At 35.6% G+C, this 23,750-nt stretch overlaps 2 protein-coding genes across 6 annotated transcripts in view; one reads left to right on the forward strand and one right to left on the reverse strand.

The window, feature by feature from the left end:
- The window catches only part of UBE4B (ubiquitination factor E4B), a 188,161-nt gene that overhangs the window by 49,941 nt on the left and 114,470 nt on the right, over positions 1-23,750 (reverse strand). For all 5 annotated transcript variants that reach the window (XM_077151361.1, XM_077151362.1, XM_077151364.1 and 2 more), the window contains 11 exons: positions 23,483-23,624; positions 21,847-21,947; positions 20,520-20,634; positions 17,393-17,476; positions 14,711-14,767; positions 13,976-14,092; positions 13,790-13,888; positions 13,095-13,208; positions 11,632-11,830; positions 9,561-9,699; positions 137-236 (listed from right to left, as the gene is read on the reverse strand). In XM_077151361.1, the coding sequence (XP_077007476.1) occupies positions 137-236; positions 9,561-9,699; positions 11,632-11,830; positions 13,095-13,208; positions 13,790-13,888; positions 13,976-14,092; positions 14,711-14,767; positions 17,393-17,476; positions 20,520-20,634; positions 21,847-21,947; positions 23,483-23,624 (1,267 nt within the window). The remainder of the gene's footprint in view (positions 1-136; positions 237-9,560; positions 9,700-11,631; positions 11,831-13,094; positions 13,209-13,789; positions 13,889-13,975; positions 14,093-14,710; positions 14,768-17,392; positions 17,477-20,519; positions 20,635-21,846; positions 21,948-23,482; positions 23,625-23,750) is intronic.
- On the forward strand, positions 3,554-4,433 carry LOC143674942 (small integral membrane protein 15). The gene has a single exon (XM_077151368.1). It carries the CDS (start codon positions 3,829-3,831, stop codon positions 4,051-4,053), a length of 225 nt encoding a protein of 74 aa, XP_077007483.1. The 5' UTR covers positions 3,554-3,828; the 3' UTR covers positions 4,054-4,433.

Raw genomic sequence — 23,750 nt, forward strand, 5'->3', positions numbered from 1 at the left:
ATGTACTATTTTTGTCTTGGGGGAAAAAGAATAATAAAACATAAGGATAATGAATCATTCATTCAAGGCACATATTCTGGTGGGAAAATTAGTATTATGAGGCTGATCTGTAATTACTCCAATTAACTATACAAACCTTAAGCTGAGTTTTGCAGCGTTTCAGCATTTCACGGTGTCTAGTTGCCAGTGGGGAATCTTTCCATTGGCTTTCATTATTTTTCAAATCTTCCACAGTTCTGAAATCAAAAACTATAACAGTCAAATGAAAGAAAACACACACATATTCATCTTATCTATTCATTTTGACCATTTAATTGACTCTAAGGCATCTATTTTTTTTTTTCACATTTTAACATCTTTAAAATCAGGATATATCTTACAACCAAGAGCAACCTATGGTTTAATTGACTGTTTGTCTTTCTAATTTGTTCCTAAAGCAATGTCTTAAAATTGATGGCACCTTAAATTTGATGAAATACAGTAATCCTTTTAGAAAGGAAATACATTATTTCCCTTTTTTTTCTGGGAGGAAGATAACGAGTCTCATGAAAATTCCAGCTTACCATGCCTATTTGATTATCCAGTGCAAAAGGCAATTTACTAACGGCATCTCCTTTTTTCCCTTTATAACTGCTGATCCCCTCTGCTTAGAATGTTCTCCTCTGAGAATTTCTTTTGGCTTGTGCTTTCATTTCCTTCAAGGTATCTGCTCAAATCTGCTCAAATATCTATCAGGCAAGGTTTTCTTGCCTGATTACACAATATGCTGCATATTTTTATGACCACCTCACTTAACACCATTTCAACCCTGCCTACCCTGACACAGAGTTGGAAACTAGACATCGATACATGTTTTTAAAGTATATTTCTCAGACTCCCTTGATGCTGGCATATCTGCACATGACCTAGCTGCACCAAGCAGATGAATTCTCACTGAAGGCAGAAGTGTCTTCAAGGAGCACAGTGGTGGAAGTTCTTCTGGAAGCTGTGGCAGAGCTCCATTGTCAGGCTGAACCCTGAAGCAACTATTTGGTCAAGCCAGGTTCAAAGGTTAGCTCTGGGAACCTTCTTTTCCAGACATGCCAGTGACTCAATAAACCAAAAAGTATCCTATAATAATCCCTCTGCTTGTCTTAGCTTTAGTGGATTAGTGTGTCTACAACTGAAATATGACTGCAATAGACAGAACAATGGCCTCCACCCCCAGTATGTCTACCTTTTAATCCCCCAAATCTGTGAATAAGTTGCATTACTTGGCAAAAGGGACACTGAAGATGTGATTAAATAGTTAAGGATCTTGAGACAAGGAGATTATCTTGCATTATCTGGGTAAGCCTAATGTCAACACAAGAGTGATGTGAGGGCAAAGAGGGAGGTAGGAAGGTCAGAGGCAGAGAAGGAGATGTGATGATGGAAGTAGAAGTCAGAAAGAGAGGGAGACTGAAGATGCTATGTTGCTGGCTTTGAAGATGGAGGAAGAGGCCCCAGCCAAGGAATGTAGGCAGTCTCCAGAAGCCTGAAAAGACAAGGAAATGGATTTTTTCCTAGACTAAGCAGCTAAGAATATTGATGTAGATTTACCACGTGTGACTTGCTCAGACAATCTTTACCCTCACCCCTGAACATAAACACACACACACACACACACACACACACACACACACACACACACACACATCAATTATGTCTAAGATGACACTTCTATTATGGCGTTGAAAAATACACAGGTGAGGTATATACCAACATCTCCCAAAAGCATAACTGGGGCTACCCTCCGTAGGCCATGAAAGAATGTGGCAGAGAGTGCCATTGTAATGGTCCTTCTGAAGTCTGTGGGGTAGGGGGGGTGGCATTCTAAGAAGGCACCCGTTCCAGGATGGAGAAACAGGCAAATTCACAACAACAGCTTGAGATTTTGATAAGGCTCTCCCAATAAGTGATATTACAAGCTGATAAAATCAGTGGAGATAAGGAAAATTGGAACAAAAGATTAACAAATGTCACTTAACTGGCATATACAGAACACCACAAAACACAACACAGAAAGAGCGTTCTTTTCAGGTCTATATGGCAATATTAGGCTATAAAGCAAGTCTCAGTGAACTTGAAAGGACAGAAATCATACAGAATATCGTGGAAAAAACAATAAATTAGATGTACACACTGCAGTGTAGATGAAACTTTCAAACATAGACTTAAGTTAAAAAAATAAGTTTTCTAAATAAAAATCACACACTCAAGTTTCGTGATAGAAACATTTTGAAAATATAGAATGCCAATGGTTGCACAAAATTGTGAATGTAATTAATGTCACTGCATTGTATATTTAAAAATGGGTAAGATGGAAAATTTTATGGTCTGTATATTTTATGACAATAAAATTGTAAACAAACACAAGTGCAAAAGAAATGGAATTAAATTATAAATCAAAAACAGGAGACAAATGGAAAATCTACCAAGAATCTGAAATTTACACAATAGATTTTTTTATATAACATTGTGGAAAAGGAACTTCTAATGAAAATTAGAAAGTATTTTTTAAGCTTTTTTATTGTTAAATATAACATATACAAAGAAAAGGCAATGATTTTCAAAGTACAATTCAACAAGTAGATACAGAACAGATTTCAGAGTTTGTTCAGAATTCACCTATTTCTCATTTTTCCTTCTCCACTGCTTCAGAAGAAAGTATTTTGAATTGGACAACAATGTGAAATACCAAAAATAAAGGCCATAGCTAAAGCTATGCTGAAAGGCAAACTAATTCTTAAATGTATATTTAAGAAAAGAAAAGGCTGAGAATGAATCATCTAAGTATCCATCTCAAAAGGAATAGATACTTTCACAAAAGAGACAAATTAAACTAAAAGTAAGTAGAGGAAAGGAAAAAAGATTCCACAAATATTAAAAGGATAAAAGAGGATATTATGCCTACTGTAGGCCTAAAACTTTTGAAACTTTACATGTCATGGAAAAAATGACACAAGATGAAGTGAAAATCTGAGTAGTCCAGTATCTATTAATGAATCAAATCCGTAACTTAAAAACCACCCACACAGAAAACTCTAAACCAAGACAGCTTTATTAGAGAATTTTCCCAAACACTTAAGGAAGAAATAGCATTCCTATATAATAAACTCTTCCAGAGAATATACAAGAAAGGAACACTCCCAGCTCATTCTATAAAACAAGTATAATCTTGATTTCAAAACCTGAGAACTTAATAAGAAAGGAAAACCATAGGTCAATCTATATTTTGAACACAGACTCAAATATCCTAAACATAACACTAGCAAAATGAATCCAAAGAGACATAAAAAATTATATAAAAGTTGAGTTTATTCCAGGAATGAAGAAAGTTTGGTTTAATATCAGAAAATCAAGTGATGTAATTCACTCATATTAACAATATAAAGCAGAAAAACCATCTATCTTCTTAACAGCTATAGAAAAAGCATTTAATATAATTCAACTCCTGTTAAGAATAAAAACTTTGGGGGGCCGCGTGTGTGCCGGCCGAGGGGCCGGGTGAAGGCGGCCCCGCGGCGTGCCGGGGGCCGCGCGTGTGCAGGCCGAGGGGCCGGGTGAAGGCGGCCCGGCTAGGGGAAAGAAGGTATAGAAAATTCAGGATCGAGGAATGGATCTATTGTAACATCTTTTGAGAGATCTTTTTGCATATCCAATTTAAACCTTCTCTCAGAAGTGTATGATTGAATTAAAGAAGAAGACAACCAAAGGTCATCTGAAATTGTGATTGGCTCTCTAATAATCCAGGGACAAGTTAGAGATTACAACTCAAGCATAAGTTTTCCTAAGACCACTACAAAGATGTTTGATATCAAGGCTTGGGCTGAGTATGTTGTGGAATGGGCTGCAAAGGACCCATATGGCTTCCTTACGACAGTGATTTTGGCCCTTACTCCATTGTTCCTAGCAAGTGCTGTACTGTCCTGGAAATTGGCCAAGATGATTGAGGCCAGGGAAAAGGAGCAGAAGAAGAAGCAGAAACGTCAAGAAAATATTGCAAAAGCCAAACGACTAAAAAGGGATTGAAGAAAATAAACAGGCTCTGAAACCAGAGGAAAATCATTTGGAAATTTCTGCAGCTTTGGAAGGACTCACTAAGGTTTCTTCTTTGGATTTTATGACAGTATTAGAGAGTATTATATAGTCTGACCATATGGAAGAATCATGTTATAACTTCAGTACTGACTTTTAGGCTTGTATAGAAGTATGTTGGTATCTGTGACAGTTATTGGGTAAATTAGCATTTATTATGCTATAAAATCTTTATAACTGACTTAGTCATTTGACATTTTGTAGCCTATCTATAAAATGAATAAAAATATCATTTTTATGGAGAAAAAATGACTTTAGATTATGAACTCTATTCAAATAATAGCTTAAATTGGGGTCCTATTCTGGACAAAAAAGCGAAGTCATAATTGTCTCCTCAGATGAATAATATGTTTGGGCTTAAAATAGTCAAAATATTTAAGCACATATTTTGTCATTATTGCTTATTTCTTGGAATATAACCATCTCTAATTTTCTCAGAGCAAAATGTTAATCATTTATTTATCTTCTGTATAGTTTATCTGATTTTTAATCTTTATATTGATAGTATAATTATCAGACATTCTGCATTTTTAAACCTAATTTTATAAAGCATTCTCATCTTGACCAGTAAAATACCACTTGCTGGATATAACAATTTTTATATTTACAGGCATAGCCATTTTCTTACAGATGATTTGTGGAGAATGAAATTATAATTTAAAGCTTGCAGCACAAATGCCAAGCATTGTAGTACCTTGGAACCTTTTTATTTGCTTGCGCTAAGTATGTAAAATAGTTAAAATTCTTATCAGTAATTGCTTGATACATAGATACCACTTTTGTTTTTTTTACTCCATTTTTTGTTTAACTTGTGGTAGTGATGTCCTGTACTTTATCACTTTAATATGAAAATTAAAATTTCTAAGTATCTTTTAAGGAACTCTTAAGATGAATAGTTATGTCATATTTCATAAGTGGAAAGAAAAGCTTCGAAAGGTTTTGTTGGATATAGCAGTTGGGCTGAAAATAGATAAATTATGTCAAAATGAGAATGTTACATTTAGATGTAAAGAGCTAAAAAGTATTCCTCAGTAAGTAATACAATAGGAATTACTGTTAAATATGACTGGTAAATGTGTGGCCCAAGAATTTTTTTCATGGTCAGTCTTTAATAGCTTATTAATGTTTTTCCCACTTTTATGAGTTTTTTTAAGTTACAAAATAATTGCCATTAACTCTAATTAAAGAATGAAACTCAAGAAATAAATTTGATATTTTTGTAAAAAAAAAAAAAAGAATAAAAACTTTTAGTAAACCAGAAATAAAAGGGAATTTCCTTAATCTGACAAGTAGGGATATTTTACCAAAAATATAAACAAAAAACAACAACAAAACTATAGCAAACATCTTGCTTAATGTTAAAATAGTGAAATACTTCCCCCATAAATTGAAACAATATAGGAATTTCAAGGTTATTTCTATTCAACATTGCACAAATTGTAGCTGGTGCACTAAGGCATCAAAAAAAAGTATCAGAATAGGAAAGAAGGAAATGAAACTGTTCACATTTCAGGCAACATGCCAATGCAGAAAGAAAATCTTAAAGAACCTAAAAAATAACTTAGAATTAATAAATGACTTTAGCAAAACAGCAATACAACTAGATACAAGGTCAAAATATAAAAATCAACTATTTCTATATCCTGGCAGTAATTTTTTTAAAAAATCCAATACCAAGGAAGAAATGTATTGAAAGATATGCAAAACTCTACACAGAAAACTTCAAAACCTTACTGAGATAAATAAAACCTAAGTAATAGTAGTCTTTAAGAACAAAGGTGGAGGACTTTTCATTCCCAGTTAGCACATCCTATTACAACACTTTAGAAATAAAGCAACGTGGAATGGGCTTAAAGATAACTAAGAACACCATTTGAATGAAATACAGTCCAGAAACAAACCCACATATAGTCATATGATTTACAATTAAAGTGCTACTGGTGTAGGGAAAGTATAATTTGTTTAATAAGAGGAACTAGGTCAATTGGATAGCCACATGGGAACAAAATATGAATCTTATCCCTTGCTCCATACCATACACAAAATTCAATTTCAGGTAGACTGTGGACCTAATGAAAAAGTATGACAACACTTCTAGAAGATGACATAGGACAATATCATCATGATGTAGGTAGGGGTAAGTAAAGATGTCTTAAATAGGATGTAAAAGCATGAATCAAAAAAGAAAGAATGGAATACATCAACATTCAGAGCTTCTGATTTATCAATGTATCTTTATTTTTACCTAATACCCAAAAGAACTTAGTAAAAAACATATTGAGAAACTCCTAAAAAAAACAATAATAAAAAGGCAGAAGTCCAAAAGAGTAAAGGCAAGACTAGAACAGGTTCTTCACAAAAGATGATATGTTACTGGCCCATAAACAAATGAAAAAGTGCTCAACTTTATTAGTTACCAGGGAAATACAAATTAGAACTACAATAAGATTCACTGCGCAAGCACCAGAATGGCTAAGATGAAAAAGAAATAAATTGCTAAGTAGTGGGAGAAGCTGTGGAACAATGAGAACTCTATATACTGCAAATTAGAAAACTTTTTGGTAGTATCTGCTAAAGATGAACATGTACATACTCTATGACCTTGTAATTGTACTCCCAGATTTTTGTCAACATAAATGTGTATGTATGTGCACCAACTGATTTTATAAGAATGCTCATAGCAGCTTTATTCATAATAGCCAAAAACTAGAAACAACCCAGAATGAGAACAGTAGAAAGGATAAAGCATGGGATATTTATACAAAGGAATGTTCTTTCTAGAAGTAAAAATGAACAAATAATGTAATATATAAAAATATGGATGAATCTCACATTTCTTTTGGTAAACAAAAGAAAATGTTCTCAGAAGGATGGTCTGAAATATAAAAAGGAGCGGCAAATAATAAAATTTGTAAACATGTATGTATATCTAAATAGTAAACCAAAAAACAATAATGCATCCCTGGAGGATCTGTGGATTACCAACACCATCAAGGACTTAAAAATGCAGGGTGGGCAATCTCCATCACATTCCTATTTTATTGTCCTGTTTGATCAATACGTAAAATAGACGGGTATGGGACAATGACAAATTATTGTTAATTTAATTGGTACTAATTCTAAATTGCATTGCTGTTCCAAATGTGATTATTTTACTGCACAAATAACACACCTTCTGGCACCTGGTATGCAGATGTTGAGCTGATAAATGTGTTTTACTCCATCCCAATGGAAAAAGAACTTCAGAAGGAAATTGCTTTCACCCAGCAGGGTCAGCAATACAGCTTCAGCCTTGATTCAGGATTTTGTCAACTCTGGCTCCGTGTCATAATTTGGTTTGCAGAGACTGCTACTGCTTCGACATAAGCAGACTTCCATCAAGTCTAACCCACTATACTGATAGCATCCTGCTGATAAGATCTAGCAAATAAGAAGGAACAGAAATCCTGGATGTCATGGTAAGATATAATTATCCACAGATTGAGAGATAAATCATATGAAAGTTCAGGTATCTTGCCTTCTCAGAGGTTTGAATGTACAGGGGTCTGGAATTCCACCCAAAGTCAAAAACAGTTGATACTCCTAGCACATTCTATCACTAACTTGTTTAGACCTTCAGGATTTTGGAGACATCATATTCTGAATTTTTGCATGCTACTTTCACCCATTTTCTGAGTAACTCATCAGGTTGCCAGTTTTGAGTGGGCTTCAAAACAACAGAAGGTTTCCTATCTAATGCCATCTGTGGTACAAGCAGCTCTGTCTCAGAGCCTGTGGTCATCCCTGATAAGATTCACAGCAGAGATTCATAGAGTTTTGCAACCAAGCCATGGCTTCAATGGAAAACAGCTGTTCATGTTCTTGAAACAGTGCTTGCTAGCTATTGGGACCTCATAGAAACTGGAGGCTAACCAGTGGGGATCAGATAAAAAGCAACCTGAGCAGGAAACTGACCAAAACACAAAGTCAGTTGTGCGAAGCAAAAGGACACATGTGAGAGAGCTCTGGTAGGTCCTAACAGCACTGACAGGCCTCCTTTATGTTTCTTTGATCTCAAAAGCAGTTTTCTACAAATGACTGACTGAAAAAGCAAACATTTAGAGCTCGCTCTTCATGCTTTGCCTGTAATAGCTATAAGTGAACTGCTATGGTATTACAGTCCTCTACATGAGTGACTCTGACAATTAACAGGGAAGGAAAATCACTCCAGAAAGCCAAATTTTGAGTGGTATTTGTGTCAGGAGAGATAGCCTGAAGTGCAAATTTACAATAAGCCATGGCAGCAGCTAACAATTAAGCCAGAAAGTCAGGTGTTTTGAATGAACAAGACTGACAGATTGGTGACAAGAACTGGGGAAGATGAACGTGCACAGTGCTTTGAGAAAAGGCTTAGAGAACAAGAATTTTATGTCTCGTGAATAATTGTCAGTGGGCTCCCACTGCAGCAAGTACTAAAAATCAGACATACCGTATAGCTTCCATTTAGAAGGGATAATTTGTACTACATGATAGAGCATTTATTCTAGACATGGGTTTTCCTGCCTGACTATATGTCTCTGCCAGTAACACCATCCATAGATTAACTGAATGTCATGTTCACCCTCCTAGCATTCTGGTCGAGTCTGCTACTATTGAAGGGACTCACGCTGCAGAAAAAGAAGTGAGACAGTGGATTCAGGAGTCAGTGATTTTACTCCACCATGCAAAAGCAGTGGCCTCAAAGAAGAGTGGAACAGCTAGGAGACTACACCCTGTGAGGCCAGTATTGCTATACTCCAGGGTGCACAAGACAGACAGATAGAGGTAGGGATATGACACAGCATCTCTCAAAGTCAGATTACACGGTCCAAATAGTGGAAATAGAAATGGCCACTCTATTATTATTCCAGATGACCTGTTAAAAAATGTTTCCTGTTCCTGACGCGTCTGTTTGTTTAGTGGTGCTAGAACATGGGAGAAATGCTTTGATTAAAAAAAACAACACTACTGCCAGTGTACTGGAAACTGAGGTTGCCATCTGGCCATTTTAGACTCCTTATGTCACAGACAACAGACTAAAAAGGAAATTACATGTTGGTGGGGGTAAGTGCTCTTGATTATCAAGGGAACCAGGGTTACTGTTACACAGTCCAGGGAGGGTGGAGTACATCTGGAACTCGAGGGATCCTTTAAAGCAAGTCCTGATAACATGCCCAGTAAAAAATATTAATGGAAATCTAAAGCAACCACAACCACAAAGAGGGAGGAATATGATTTCAGAACTCTCAAAAATTAAGATTGGGTCATTTCCTCAGGTAGAGAACACTGGCCTACATGGATCTGACACTGGGGGCAGGCAGTGCCCCATAACACACTAACCCCCACATTCAAATCTACTCATCTCACAAGGGAACTGCCTGCTCATGAGAACAAGGTGTGACTCAGGCATTCCCATTCCATACCTATTGAGTTCCCTGATGGCCCGGAGTCTACGGATATATCGACGACAACTCGGCAGAACAGAGAGGTGGTGGGCATGCAGGGTGAGGAAGAAGCATTCCGTTGGGAATTTCGGCTCAGAAAATGGAGGCTGATCTCCATCTAAAAAATATATACATAATCCCTGAAATAAAATCTATTACCAGACTAAATCAGAGAAACAATACAGTAAAGAAAATTACATTTGAATTTTAAGGAGCTTAAGGATGCTTTTTCTGCAATTTTATTGAGATATATTCACACACCATACAAAGATATGCTTTGAAATATTATAAACTTAAGTATAACATTATAAGAAAAATAGAATATCTGCGAGCTCCATTTAATACCTAGGTGTTCTGCCCCATCTGTTTAAAAGTTTACATAGAGTACATCAACATTCTTTTGTGATGCATCTTCCTGACAGGTTTCATATGACCTTTTCCATTTTTCAATTCAGTACACACATATCATTTTAAAACTCTAGTATTAGATTATGTTAACAGACTACAGATTCCATGGCCATTTCCCTACTGTTGGACCTATTTGTTTTTTTTAATTTTTCACCTATGTAAATAGCGGTGCTTGGAGCAGCTGTGTACAGAAACTACTTTTTGCTTTCTGCCTCCCCTTTCCCAGTTTTAGGACTATATTCTGAAAAGTAGAATTACTGAGAATGATAGAATATAACTTTTGATATGGATCACCAGAATTCACATGAGATAGATCAAACAAACTGATTAAATGCCATCTATTTTTTCACAAACTTAAATTCAATTTTCTCACTTTGTTTTTGGCTACCATGAATCTATAACGGAAACTTGAATTTCTCCCAATTTGCATCTAATTTGTACAAGTGTATTTATTCTTTCCTATATTTTATCTCATGTGACATTTAATGCTTATACTTTTTCTCCTGGTAGAATTTAGTTTTGGCCTTATACATTTATAGCAGTTTTATATTTTGTTCTATAAAATCAATTATGTGACATGTTTTCCCCTAAAGTTTTACTTTACATATTTATTTAATCCCACTCTACAAAAGATGTATTTACATATTTAAGCACATGCATAGTATCTCTGATGATCTGCTTTTCTTAAGTCATCTATAACTTTCTCCTTTGGCGATAAGTCAAATCCTCTATTCAGTTTTCTATATTTTTAATTAGATTTTTTTTTATATGTAGCCCCTCCATTCTTCTGGAATTTATTAGACTAAGAAGGATGACTCTAATATCATACCAATAACTGCTTATTTAAATGACATTCATCAAATACTGATTTTATTGTTTGTCAGATACTTAGCTCTTAGGACAATTTAAATATTTCTCTGGAATTCAGACAGTTGATCATGATGCTATTAGGACCCGGCAAACACAGACTCCCTATGCTACTCCATGAACAATTTATAATATTTAAAAAATAAATACCACCTGGTTTTCATCCCTGCCACTGAATAAAATGCTTTATAATATGGAGTTCAAGAAAGATCAATAATCCTAACACCATGAAAATATATATTTTTACACCATCAATTAAGATCCATGGAGATATTTCATGAGAATTTTAATTAGTTTAGATAAAATCTACATGACTAAATCACTGCTATCATCTTTCTTATACTGCTTATTTAGAAATTTAATTATATTTACAGTATTTTATCATTATATTTTACTTATATAGCTACTTAACTTTACTTAGAACTTCCATTTGTTCTATCTGTCTATTTGTCTTTGGCTAGTCCAGAGTTAATTACTGTATTAAATTTTTTTGGGGGGAGAGAGGTGCATGAGCCAGAACTTGAACCTAGGTCTCCCACACGGCAGGCGAGAATTCTAACACTGAACTTACCCTTGCCCCCCACTACCTACAGTATTAATTTTAATTGTGTATCTCTGTCTTAAATTCTTTTTTTTTCTTTTAGGTGCATGGGCTGGGAATAGAACCTCGATTATCTCAAATTCATTTTAAGAAGATGTAATAGTAATTTGTGAGGAATCAGCAGCATCCAAATAATAGGACAGTGTTCTAAGGACCTATGTACATATTACTCACAAAGTTCAGTCAGCCAGTCATTTACATCCTCCATGGTTGCATTCACTCTCGTCTCATCACTTGGAAGAATAATCCGACACTTTGGGTGGAATATATATGTGGGATCAACTGTCTCTAACTTGATCTTTGTACTTAGTTGCTGCAGTACCCAAAGGAAATTCAGCATAAATCCATCTGTGGACACTAATCTATCATCTGTCTGTGAAACAGGAAATAAATGTATTTAAAACTCTGATCGGACTAGAATATTTTAATACAACTCTATATGAAAGGAGACCAAACATTCAAACTGGACCATATTGAGGACATATACAGCATCATCACTGTCATCCTAATAGCAGCTGTTCAGTATTAATTATACGTAAAGCATTTTACACATTCTGTCCTGAGTCTTTAGAGGTCAGTGACATTGTTATTCTATTTTACAGAGGAGGAAGCTACAGCTCAGAGAATATAAGTGATTTGTCCAAGATTCTCAAAATCACTAACTACTAGAAACACAATAAATGTTGCTTCCTTTCTCTTCTTTATTCCTCTCTAGAGCATCAGAACAACTGTTTTACCACTTGACTAGACATTTTCTAGTTGGCAACATCATTAGTCATAGTGCTGCCTTAATAAAACACTAGCAATTATAACTTATTCAAGGTGACATAGTTAGTAAATGGTGGCACAACTGGAAATCCAAGCAGTCTGATACTAGGTCCATGCTAATAATAACTTCTTGAACTTTTTTTTTCTTGCTTGTGAGTACATCACATCGTTCACTTATCATTTATTAAAAATACAGGAAGGATGCCCTTTTAACTTTTCCACCACAACAAAGAAGTCCAAGCCTCCATTCCCTCTCACCAGGATCTTGTAGCTGGCCTCCTCAGGTCTGCGCCTGGCCCTCCTTCACTTTAGCCCATTCTCCACACAGCAGCGCTTACAGCCCCCTTGATGAAAAACTCTCCAAGGGCTTCCCGTTACACTTCTCACCAAATCAGCCCAAGCTGTTCGAGCCTCTGCCCACCTCTTCTGACTTCCGGATTTGTCCCTTCCCTTTCTTATTCACTATCCTTCAACCTCCAAACCCAGTTCATTCCCACCTTAGGGTTTTACATGTGTCTAGAATGCTCCCTTCTCAGCCTTCCAGTGCCGACTCCTATCTGAGAGGTCTCTGATTAATGTCACCTCCTCAGAGAGGCCTTCCCTGAAACCCATAAAATCACTCCTGTACCTGCCTTCGAGGCCCTCTGTAGTGACTGCCAATCTCTTTACCTTGCTTTATTTACTTAAATGCCTACTCATTTATCATCTGTCTTGCCCTACTAGAAGATAAATCTTCAAGAAAGCAGGAAGCTTGTCAATTTTGTTCATCACTATATCCCCACTTCCTAGAACAAAGCCTTCTAAGTACTGAATAAATAAGAGTTGAGTGAATGAATTTAATGAATATATAAGTTTCCTAGGAATCCTACCTGCATCTGTGCTTTCTTCATATTGGCATTGACGATAGCTGCCATGTAACTGAGCGCAGCCTCACGGGTTTCACCGTTTAACAAAATACTATGCAGAATCTTGAAAAGCTCTTGCTGAAATTTATTTTTAAGAAAAAAAAGAAAAAGAACAACTTTAACCACGAATCTATTTTGACTTTAACAGCTAGACTCCTTCCCACACTCTCTCTTCTCCTACTTCCACTCATTTCAGGAGAACTGAACTACATGAGGAATGTTAAATATGCTCATATTCAAATGTGTCAAGATCATCAGCATGAAAGCATTTTAGGACAGAATGCAGAATGGAGGAGGTAGGTAGCTATAGTTAAATAAAACAGCCTTTGTTATTTCCTTTCCATAGGCAAAATTACTTTCCCAAGCCTATAATTTCTCTTTTTATAAGTTTTGGATCTAAAGACCTATTAATCTACATTTGGGACAAGTGGATTAGTGAGATATAGGTGCAAGCTAACAGCTCTCCCTCACCCTCAAAATTTAAATATCCCAGTGCCAGCTAGAGAGAATACATGGCAAAGAAACTAAGAACCACCCCCCAGTTACGCTAGAGGAAAAGGGGGAGCATTTATTATTGTTTCTGTTACTATCTGAGATCCAGTTTACTTTTACCTAGCTTATCTTTTAGTCATCCTTTGCATTTATCTCTGAGCACCTACCCTTCCCAATTCCAAGTAATGCTGCAGAGATTGGCTAACCACACGAGTGTTTTCCAGGGTAATGGCAGGCCCTGAGAAATACTTTTCAACCACTTTAATCTGAAAAGAGAAGGAAGAAATTCAGTCACCATTTGGGAAGGGATCTGCACATAAGAGTAGCAAATCGCAAATGGCCAATGTACTTACATCATCTTCTGCAAAGACTGAGAAGCTAAAGAAAGCCCCCAAATAAGAGAGTCTCTGCAGCTCTCGCCCAGAGCCAGGGCTTAAGGATTTAGGCAACCACAACGGCAAAGAAGCAACCTATGCAAAAAAGAGAGAGAGAGAGAGAGAAAGAAAAAAAAGAGGCAAATGAAGCTGCTAAACAGGCAAGTGATGGTGATCTAAAAACGTAATGAACAGAGTTCACAACAACCTGTGTAGCTGGTTCTTAGCCATCAGCATGATAACTGACTCTTAACACACCAAACACAAGGCAACAAACAGTTTAGGATTCCTGTTAATATTCCTTCAGCGCAGAAGGAAGAAACACCCACCCCCCCCAACTCCTCTACCTTCTTGCAAGAAATTCTTTCAATTTTTACATTTTGAAATAATCTTTGATGGAGTTCAAATAAACTATTCTTATACTATTAAAGGGTTCGAATAAATGTTTTCCCTACAGGATTTACTATTCTAGTTGTACAATAGCTATCAAAAAATAAAGACAAATACACACATAAAAGAAAGTTAAAAAACTCCACCCTAGTAAATAGTGTATATCACAATAATTTAACAGTTGTGAGCTATCTAAACACGTTATCTACATCTAAAAAAAATTTTTAATATCATTAAAGAGACGTGTTTCAGGTAATGTTATTTAAGGAATGCTTTCTAAGGTACGTTCACTGAAAATGTACAAGCCCATCAGGCAGAACTTACCAAATTGCATACAGGGTGTGTCTTCCCAAACTTTGTTTCACAGAGTTCACCTAATGCCTAGAAATAAAATCAGAAAGAGTGACTTAATTGTTCTTCATCTTAAACTGACTTCCATGGGTAACATAAAGAAGTAGCTTTATATGCTGCCATAAATATATACACATTCCCTCTAAAATGAAAACAGCTTTATCAGATTTTTCTGATTAATAAACATTGCATGTACATTGTAAAAAAAAAGAACTTCATATAAAACAGAAATATAAAAGAAAATAAAACCACTCATGAACTTAACTTCCTGAGATAACCTCTATTGATATTCTGGTTAACCGTTTTCTAGACCCTTGTGTGTATACACATAGAGAGAAATGTATATATTTTTACAAAAAAAATTGCTTTTTGTGTTTAACATCTTTCCATATCAACAAGAGATTTGAGTCATATACTTTGGATGGCTAGCCTTACCAGTGCTGAACTTTACCATAAATAATTACAATTTAATCAGCTGTCAAATTCAGAACATGTTTAAAAGTATTACTGCATTTACAAGAAAATACTCTGATATTTTTGAGAAATTCAATATTTTCTTTTGGAGCTCTAATCATTCTCATATTAGAGAATCGTGTGTGCTTGGTCATGGTAAACATATCAAACACTACTCTTTTAACAGTGGATTTAATTTTCTCCATGATTTGGACAGAGCTGTGAAATCTGCTGAACCAGCTAAGGAAGCTTGTAGGTCAGTGCATTTAGGAACTGACACATCACTGAGGAGCCTCCAAGACTCAGAGAGCTGCTAAGAAGTAGTGGTCTTGGGCAGGAGTTCCCACCTGAACTGCCCACCAGGATCACCTGGAGGGCCTTTAAAATTCCTAATGCCAGGCCACACCCCCACCATGCCCATGACAATTACTTGGTTTTTTTTTTTTTTTTTTTTTTTTTACATGGACAGGCACCCAGAATAGAACCGGGGTCCTCTGGCATGGCAGGCAAGCATTCCTGCCTGCTGAGCCACCATGGCCTGCCCTGCCCATGACAATTAAATCACAGCGTCTGGCAGGGAGTGGTAAGAGGGCATCAGCATTTGTGTAAAATCTCCAGGTTGACATCAATGTATGGCAAAATTGGGATCCACCTTGTGAAAAATCACAATTATTTCTGACTTCACCACCGACATTCTGCCTCTTCCTGCCTCTCATAATTGCACCTTCTCTCACTGCACAAGCATCAATAATGGTAGAAAATAAAACTATTGTCTAAAACAACGGAGGCCTTTGTCTTTTAACCAAGAAAGACATTTTGTTGGTATTTGACACTAAAAACTTCTCATTAAAACATTATGCTAATTTAAGCCACAAAGGCCAACAATTCCATGAAGAAATATTTACATAATGCACTGATAATTAATGTTCATTAAAATATTTCATCACAGAAATCAAACAATCACATTATTGCAATTCCTTTTTTCTGCCACAATGAATAAGGAATAGCAGAATTTGATTAGAACCTGATAGGCATGTGCAATAAAAAAGATCCCCGGCATAAATCCATTCAAAATTATTTTTCAAAGAAAGAATTTCTGTTTCATCTCATTTTTCAGATTGTCTTTACTGTCAGCTTCTTGGCATTAGCTTTGGTTTTTAAATAGATAAAGGTCCCCTTTGTGCACCCCTGTTTTAGCACTTATTGCAGTGTGATTATCTATTTCATTGTGGTTTGGGTTTTTGCGGTAGATTATGAGCACTGTGAGGAGAGAGACTGTGTCTCCTCAGTTCCTGTGTTCCCTGTGCCTGGCACAGAACAGATGCTCGGTAAGAACTGAATCAATGGGCAAATGGATGCATTTCAGGATAATGACTAAGAGATGCAGTAGAAAACAGCAATTTAACCAAGGCCTCAATTTATACAAGGTTGACTTATACATAAAGGAAACTAATTTCATATTTTGATAGTTTTTCTCTTGATACTTCTAGAATGAAAAGTATTCCACAATACTTCAAAATGGATTTCTCCCAAATGTTTAAAGAACTAAATTCAGAGAAGAATGTCTTATTTTCAGTCTGATTCCAGTGTTTTCAAAACAGTCAAGTCCCACCATGAGAATTTAGCTCAAAGTTCTGTCCACAGGTTATGCTTGCTCTCATTGTCTTAAGAAGCTCAGCAGGTCTATGTTTTCCAAGTGCAGGCTGCAGATGAGGTGTACAGTCTCAGGAAAGAGGAAGTTGAATAAGAGAGTTATTCTGAGATTTTCTTCAGGAAGTTACTACATAAAAATAAATCTGTCTTTTCTTATTAGAAATCTTCCTTTTTATTTGCATTTGTAATGGTTTTTCATAACCAAATTTCTGTATTCCAAATATGGTATACTCATCGCTAGGATAATCAGAAATGTACCACCAATAATCATCTTTTTGGAAGGTCTACAGTATGGCGAAGTACATCTTAATAAATGCATCACTAACTCCTATCTAGGACTTGGATAGGTGGAATATGTACCGGGCTGCTAACTCTTCAATGATGCATCTCACTGTCACCAAACACTCTGCAGGGACAACACCATGATTTCATGTTTTAAATTTGAAAACAAGGTTGATCATGGACCTGAAAGAAAAGTGTACGTTAAAATAATTTGAAAGAAAAACATCTATTAAATGGGTTAAAAAACAAAACAAAACAAAACTTTACCATGAGGGGGTATTTAAAGTAGTCACTATCGAGGGAGCACTCTTTGGCAGCAAGAGCCAGGCCTTGTAAAATGGGTATAAAGATCTATAAGAAAAAAACAAAATCAGAAATACAAGTTTAAGAAAATTCAAGAACGGGAAGCACATCAAATAAAGTGCTGAATCTGGATGTCCAGGCATTCCCACTCCTTCCCCAAGGAGAAGCCTATTAGCATGTAAAGGAGTCTAGGACCCAGGCATATAGCATTGATCTGTTCTTTAACAAGGTCAACCATAAAGTAATGCAGTTGAATTCTCCAGAAATTAAGCAGATTTTGGTGGTCCTGACCAGCCCAAGAAAAATATCCCTAGACAGAATGCCCAGTAATTCAACAGAAACTCACAAACATGGAGCTTGTTGAAGGGCCCTCCAGGAATTTTCACGTGCTCTAATCAACAAAATTGTGCCCATTTCAGTACCTATAACCTTAAAGAAATGTTTTTGATTATTAAGCACCTATAAGCTTAAAGAAATCAGGCTAAATGTTCCAATAGGTCCGTCCTCAGCTCTATCAATAATTTACAAAATTCAGTAACTTGTTACTACCCTTCCACCTCCATATAATTCTTTCATTCTTTCTCTGTTTATTGTGAGGAGAACAAGAAAAATAAACCGATAATGGATATTATTATATTAACTTAAATTAAGCAACCCAAAGACATAGATGGAAAGTGTTGAAATGAAAAAATAAAATTTGGTTAGAATGTCGTATTTTTCTATACATAGTGTCATTCTTACAATAACTGGATGTCAGAGCTTCACTGTTAATACTGTGGCATACAAACACTATAGAAGATTGGCTTAGCACAGCTCATCTTCAAATTTCACAATGCACTCATTTAGGCCATGGAGTTGGTTGGCATTCAAGACTAGTAACATTAAACAGAAAATGTTGTAAACAACAGCTGACAATCTGAATGCCAACGAACTGTAAATGGGGTGTTCTATAAAGCCTCTAAAAAACTTGAAAAATTTCCTTTCCTACTAATTTCATCCCATTGTACTGAGCACCTTTGTCATTTAAAAAGCACAGTACCAAAAAATGGTCTACTGGATTACAAGGTGTCTGTAGAAATTCTTGAGATATGAATACAGCTCTGGAAAGATCACTCTAGTTTTCGCTGCTCAATCAGGGGGCAGTTAATGTGCTTTAAATGCTCAAGTGAGGGAGTGGGGAATATCAAAATTTCAGTCAAGGAAAAAAAAAAAACAGAAGTTGCAGAATCACCAAAAATAAATTCCATAGTTAGTTTACCCAGAAAAATCTCTAAAAAATTTTTCAGGAATACTATAAAGTAAAACATCTTTACCCATTCTAGTAGAGTTGTCTTCTTTTGTAAGGAGGGTTTAATTTATAATAAACAGAAACAATATTACTATGTATAATATTTTTCAAAGTATCAGGATATTATTTATAAGACCTATATATTTTAAATAATTCTCTTATTTTCCAATAAATACCTCCCAGCACTGATGAAAAATGCTACCAGTTTATTTCCATTAATTCTATTTCCATTAATTCATTTTCATTCATATGAATTCATTCCCATTAATGCATTAATTATAGCTGCTATTTTTACTCATCTGTGACTAGCTCACAAATATTAAAAAAATAGAGACTGAAACTTCAGTGAAAAGATTTGATAATTCAATTTTGCCATATTCTTTAGACAAAAAGAGTTTTCAGTTCACCAGCTCCACTGTAGTCATCATTTCTCTCTAGAGCAAACACATACCAACATAATAAAAGAGAATGAGTGTTCACGATTGAGAGGCAAAAAAAGGAGTCAGAATTCTGAGATTAAAAATAAACAGATCAAAAAACAACAAAACCACATCATTTTATATCCTCTGTATAAATTTCTTTATGAATAAATGAGATATAGTTTACCACTTTCAGCTGATAAATGGGCTGATTTTATAAAGGTAAAAGCTATTCTGGGTTCTTTAAATGATGTCTTTGTTAATAGGGAGAACATTCTTATTAATGCATACTGCACATATATTCTCGTATAACACTTAAAATTTCCAAGATAGTTATTCATTTACATCAAAGTTCACTTATCTTTCTAGAAAGGAAAAACTCAGTATGCTGCCTTAAATATGTCTGTAAGTCTACAAGATGATTTATCTAAGATAAGCAGTTAATAAATTCCGAATATGAGCATACAACACTATGTGGAAGTTTTAAAGATGTTGAAAACACAATTTCTAAGAATCCAAAGACCTTAAAATTAATAGCTATGAATCATATAAGATATAAAAAGAGATTTAAAGTATTCTTATCAATTATTGCTATTGCCTCTACTATTCTTAACAATCAGAAAAAAAAGAAATCATATAGTAAATTGTAAGAAAATTTTATAAAAATCTCTTCATTAATGGGAAACAGCTTGTGTGAAACTCTGTAGCCAAGTCATTACTTTACAATACGGGGCTGTAAAACAGCAATCAAAATGCCAGGACAAAGTTTCACCTTGGAAGAAGTCTTCAAGATTTAGTAAAGAGCTTTATTATTAAATATCTCTTATTTGCATTGTCATGTGATTTACACAAAGAGATATCAAAACAATGTACAAATATGAAACGGACAAAGCAATTAGTGAGATGAGACATTATTCTTAGTTCAATGAGAATGATGAACAACACAGGTGAGAACATTCTACGTGGTGTGTAGACATCATAAAACAAACTTGGTATTAATTTATTAATCCCCTTCTTATAAACTCAGAGAACCTATTTTCAACACTATTCATGTGGCAAATACATATCATGCCTTATGCTATTTCTAAGTATAAATACCCTGGAATCAGAGATTGCATCAAATACCTCTTATGCCAAAAGCACCTGGCACAGACTCTGTTTAAAATACTTGATGCTTAATGGATTAGTTGAAATGGGCACATGATTTGAAGAATGCAGCTGCCAAACTGATTTTCTCAAGAAAGTAATTTCAGGTAGGCCTTTTCTCTGAGCAAATAACCCATGCATGTTCAAATTCAGGAGTAGAAGTTTTCAATGTATGATATATTCAGAAATCAGCATCAGCTACGGCAAAAGCTGCAGTAGCAAACTCACAAAACCTTACCTGCTTGAACACTTCTTCATCCTGGTGAGTTGTTCTCACCAGTTCTTGAATGAAGCCATATGGGAGATTCCTACACAGCATGTATGGCACCAAGAAGGATGGCTGCTGCAGGGACCTAAGACACACAAAATTCAAGTGTTCATGCTGGGTGTTTTTTTTAGTCATGAAATCATGAAAGCAACTCATTACCATGAAACCAACTCATTACCAAGCAATAAGAGAAGCACATGAAATGGCATGTTAGCAGCAACTGCCCAATCAAAAGTTAAACTTTAAAACTCCCCAATATTCTAAACAATAGCTTTAGGCAAAAGATCACCCATCTTCTCATTAGTAATCATTTTTTGGTATTTTTAGTGAAAGATTATAGGAAGTTTCAGAGAGTCCATCTTTTTCTACATACAGTCTTTTAAAAATGAAGTATTAAAAAATGAGCATTGCATACATCTTTTACTTATTTATGCCTTGTTCAATTAAAAAAATGATTAGTAGTGGCTGAGGAATTTTAAAACCCTTACTTTTAATTTTAGAACATTTTTTAGGCATTTGGGATATAAAAAATATATGGCTAAAGCATGGAAAAAAATATTTAAAAAACACCCAGCATGAATAAGTGTTGTAACTTTGTCATTTTTCCTCCAGAGATTCTTGCCTAAAAGAAATAAAATAAACAAACATTCCTCTTTATTAAACATGAAACGTTTATGGGTCTCCCAGAAACAAATCTTGCAGCACACACTGGGTGATGTAATGGATTCACATACCATATAAACTGTCTGAAGTATATAATCACTGGCTCACAGTATCATCACATAGTTGTGCATACAACCCCATAATCAATTTTAGAACATTTTCAGATGGTTTGTATGGTATGTGATTCCATCACATCCTTTATTTCAGAATAACAGAAACGGATTGTGTGGTACATGGAGAGTGATAATCTGCACATTTTATCGAATAGCTCCATTGATTACAAGCAGTTGCCTTTAAACTAAATTATTCATTTTCTGCTTTGACAGCCACATATTTCAACAATGCTCAGTCACAACAAACACACAAAACTCAAGACATAATTAGTTCGAACTCACTTTTTACTTTTTAAAATATGTTTTGTTCTACCTTTATGAGATGGAGAGGAAGAGTATTTCACTTTCATAGCATTTTAGAAAAGGAAAGGGACCTTATATATCATGCAGTCAAATATTTAGATTTTCTAGGTGAGGAAGAGAACTACTCAAGATGATGCCAGGTGGATGGACAGTTCAGTATCCCAGGATGGAGATGGCTCTCTCCTGGCTAATTAAACACACATAAGGGTGTTTTATACCTTGGTTGTGTCAGCGAGCCTTGTAGCACTAATGCAGTATGGGATATGCACTGGGAGCGGATGTTGCTCAGAAGCTGGCTGACTGCTGGCTGGCTGCACATCTGAAAAAGAAAGTTGGGGGTTAGTAGTATACAAGAAACAAACAAAACAATCCCATATTGTTGAGAACTGACAAAAACCAGAGGAAATAGATCTCCAGAAAATGGCATGCTTCATTATTGTGAGAATAATTAACAGTGCTGAATGGTATGTGAATGTGGTGGAAAGGGGAAGCTTAGAGTCATCTATGTCACCAGAAGGAAAGCTGGAGGTTAAAACATGGAATGTATGACACAGTGCATCTCGTGGTGGACAATGTCCATGATTAACTGTACAAATATAGAAAAGTTCTTTCATGAATTACAACAGATATATGACATTATTACAAAGAGCTAATAATAGAGGGGTATATGGGACAAAAGGCACCTACAGTAAACTACAGACTATAGTAAACAGTAATATTTTAATACTCTCATCAACAGTAACAAATGTACTACACCAATATAGGGGTCAATAATGGGGGGATAAAGGGTAAGGAAGGATTTGGGGTTTCTTTTTCATTTTTATTTCTTTTCTGGGGTAATGTAAATGTTCTAAAATTGATTATGGGATTGTATGTGCAATTATGTGACAATACTATGAGCCAGTGATTGTATAGTTCAGATGGTTTGTGTGGTGTGTGAATATGTCTCAATAAAATTGCATTTAAAAAAAAAAGGAAAAGGTGTGCCTTTCTCTTTCTTTATCATAATGAACAAACTGGAGATCATCCACATATGCTGCGCCTACTGACACCCACTGTCAGTGAGAAAGAAGTGGAAATTTGTGGTAGCCATTCAGGAATCTCAGAAAATGTCCACTCCCTTTGCTTTTGCAAAGGTTAAGTGTACAAACCCCAAAGAGGCCTTTCACAAATATGATGCTAACTGGTGGCCAACTGGATTAGCTTCTAATGTAAAACTAGAGCCAGAATATGAAAAAGGAATGAGGAAATAATGAAGGGATTCAGCATGTAATAGCGTGAAAAGGGTAAGTTTTGCAATAATAAATTGCAAAGGGTAAGCTTTGCAATTTATTATTTATGTGATTCTGGACAATTAATCTAAAGTTCATTCTCTTATTCATGCAATGGAAAAAACACTAGGCTCCATTAGATTGGGTGAACAACTGATAATCTGAACTAATGTAGATCACTCACAGTGCTTGGCAGCCTATCAGTGTTCCATAAATGTCAGTTATTATAATAATGATTACGATAAACTACCCCAAATTACCAGAGCCATGAAAGCTGCTGTGGCACCCAGCTAACTGCCATGTGCTGGCCAGGAAAGAGGACTCTGAAGCCACACTGCCTGGCTTACATCTTAGCCTTGCCACTTTTTCCCTTCAATAGAATATGAGTTCCATGATGGTAGGGATCTTTGTCAATTCTGCTCACTGATACACTCCAAGTTCCTGGCACAGCACCTGGCACACAGCAGGTGCTCAAAAACTACTTACTTATTGAATAAATGAATGAATGTGTTTCAGGGAAAAAATGACTATTCATCAAACAAATAACCAGTTTTTTTTTTTTAATGAATCTATTTCATATTACCTTTGGTGCTTTTTTTTCCTCTATTCCAACTCGGTCAAAACACTCGATGAGGTAGTTCAGCATATCTGTCTCTTTGCAGGTTTCAATGGTGAAGTGGTCACTGTAGGAATCCCAAGTACTTGTCCCACCAGAGGCCCCCAAACTTTGAAAAGAAAAGATGAGAAGGAAAAAAAATTAACGCTTTTATCTCTTTGAGTGACTTCTTTTTGACAGCGTTTGCATTTCTGACACAGCAAGCCTGCCAGGTCCCTGCACCCCGCAATAAGGC

The sequence above is a fragment of the Tamandua tetradactyla genome, chromosome 2 (genome assembly GCF_023851605.1).
Source record: "Tamandua tetradactyla isolate mTamTet1 chromosome 2, mTamTet1.pri, whole genome shotgun sequence".
In the NCBI taxonomy this organism is placed as follows: Eukaryota; Metazoa; Chordata; class Mammalia; order Pilosa; family Myrmecophagidae; genus Tamandua; species Tamandua tetradactyla.

Coding starts and splice junctions, on each gene's coding strand:
- LOC143674942 (XM_077151368.1), top strand. CDS start 3,829: ATGTTTGATATCAAGGCTTGGGCTGAGTATGTTGTGGAATGGGCTGCA.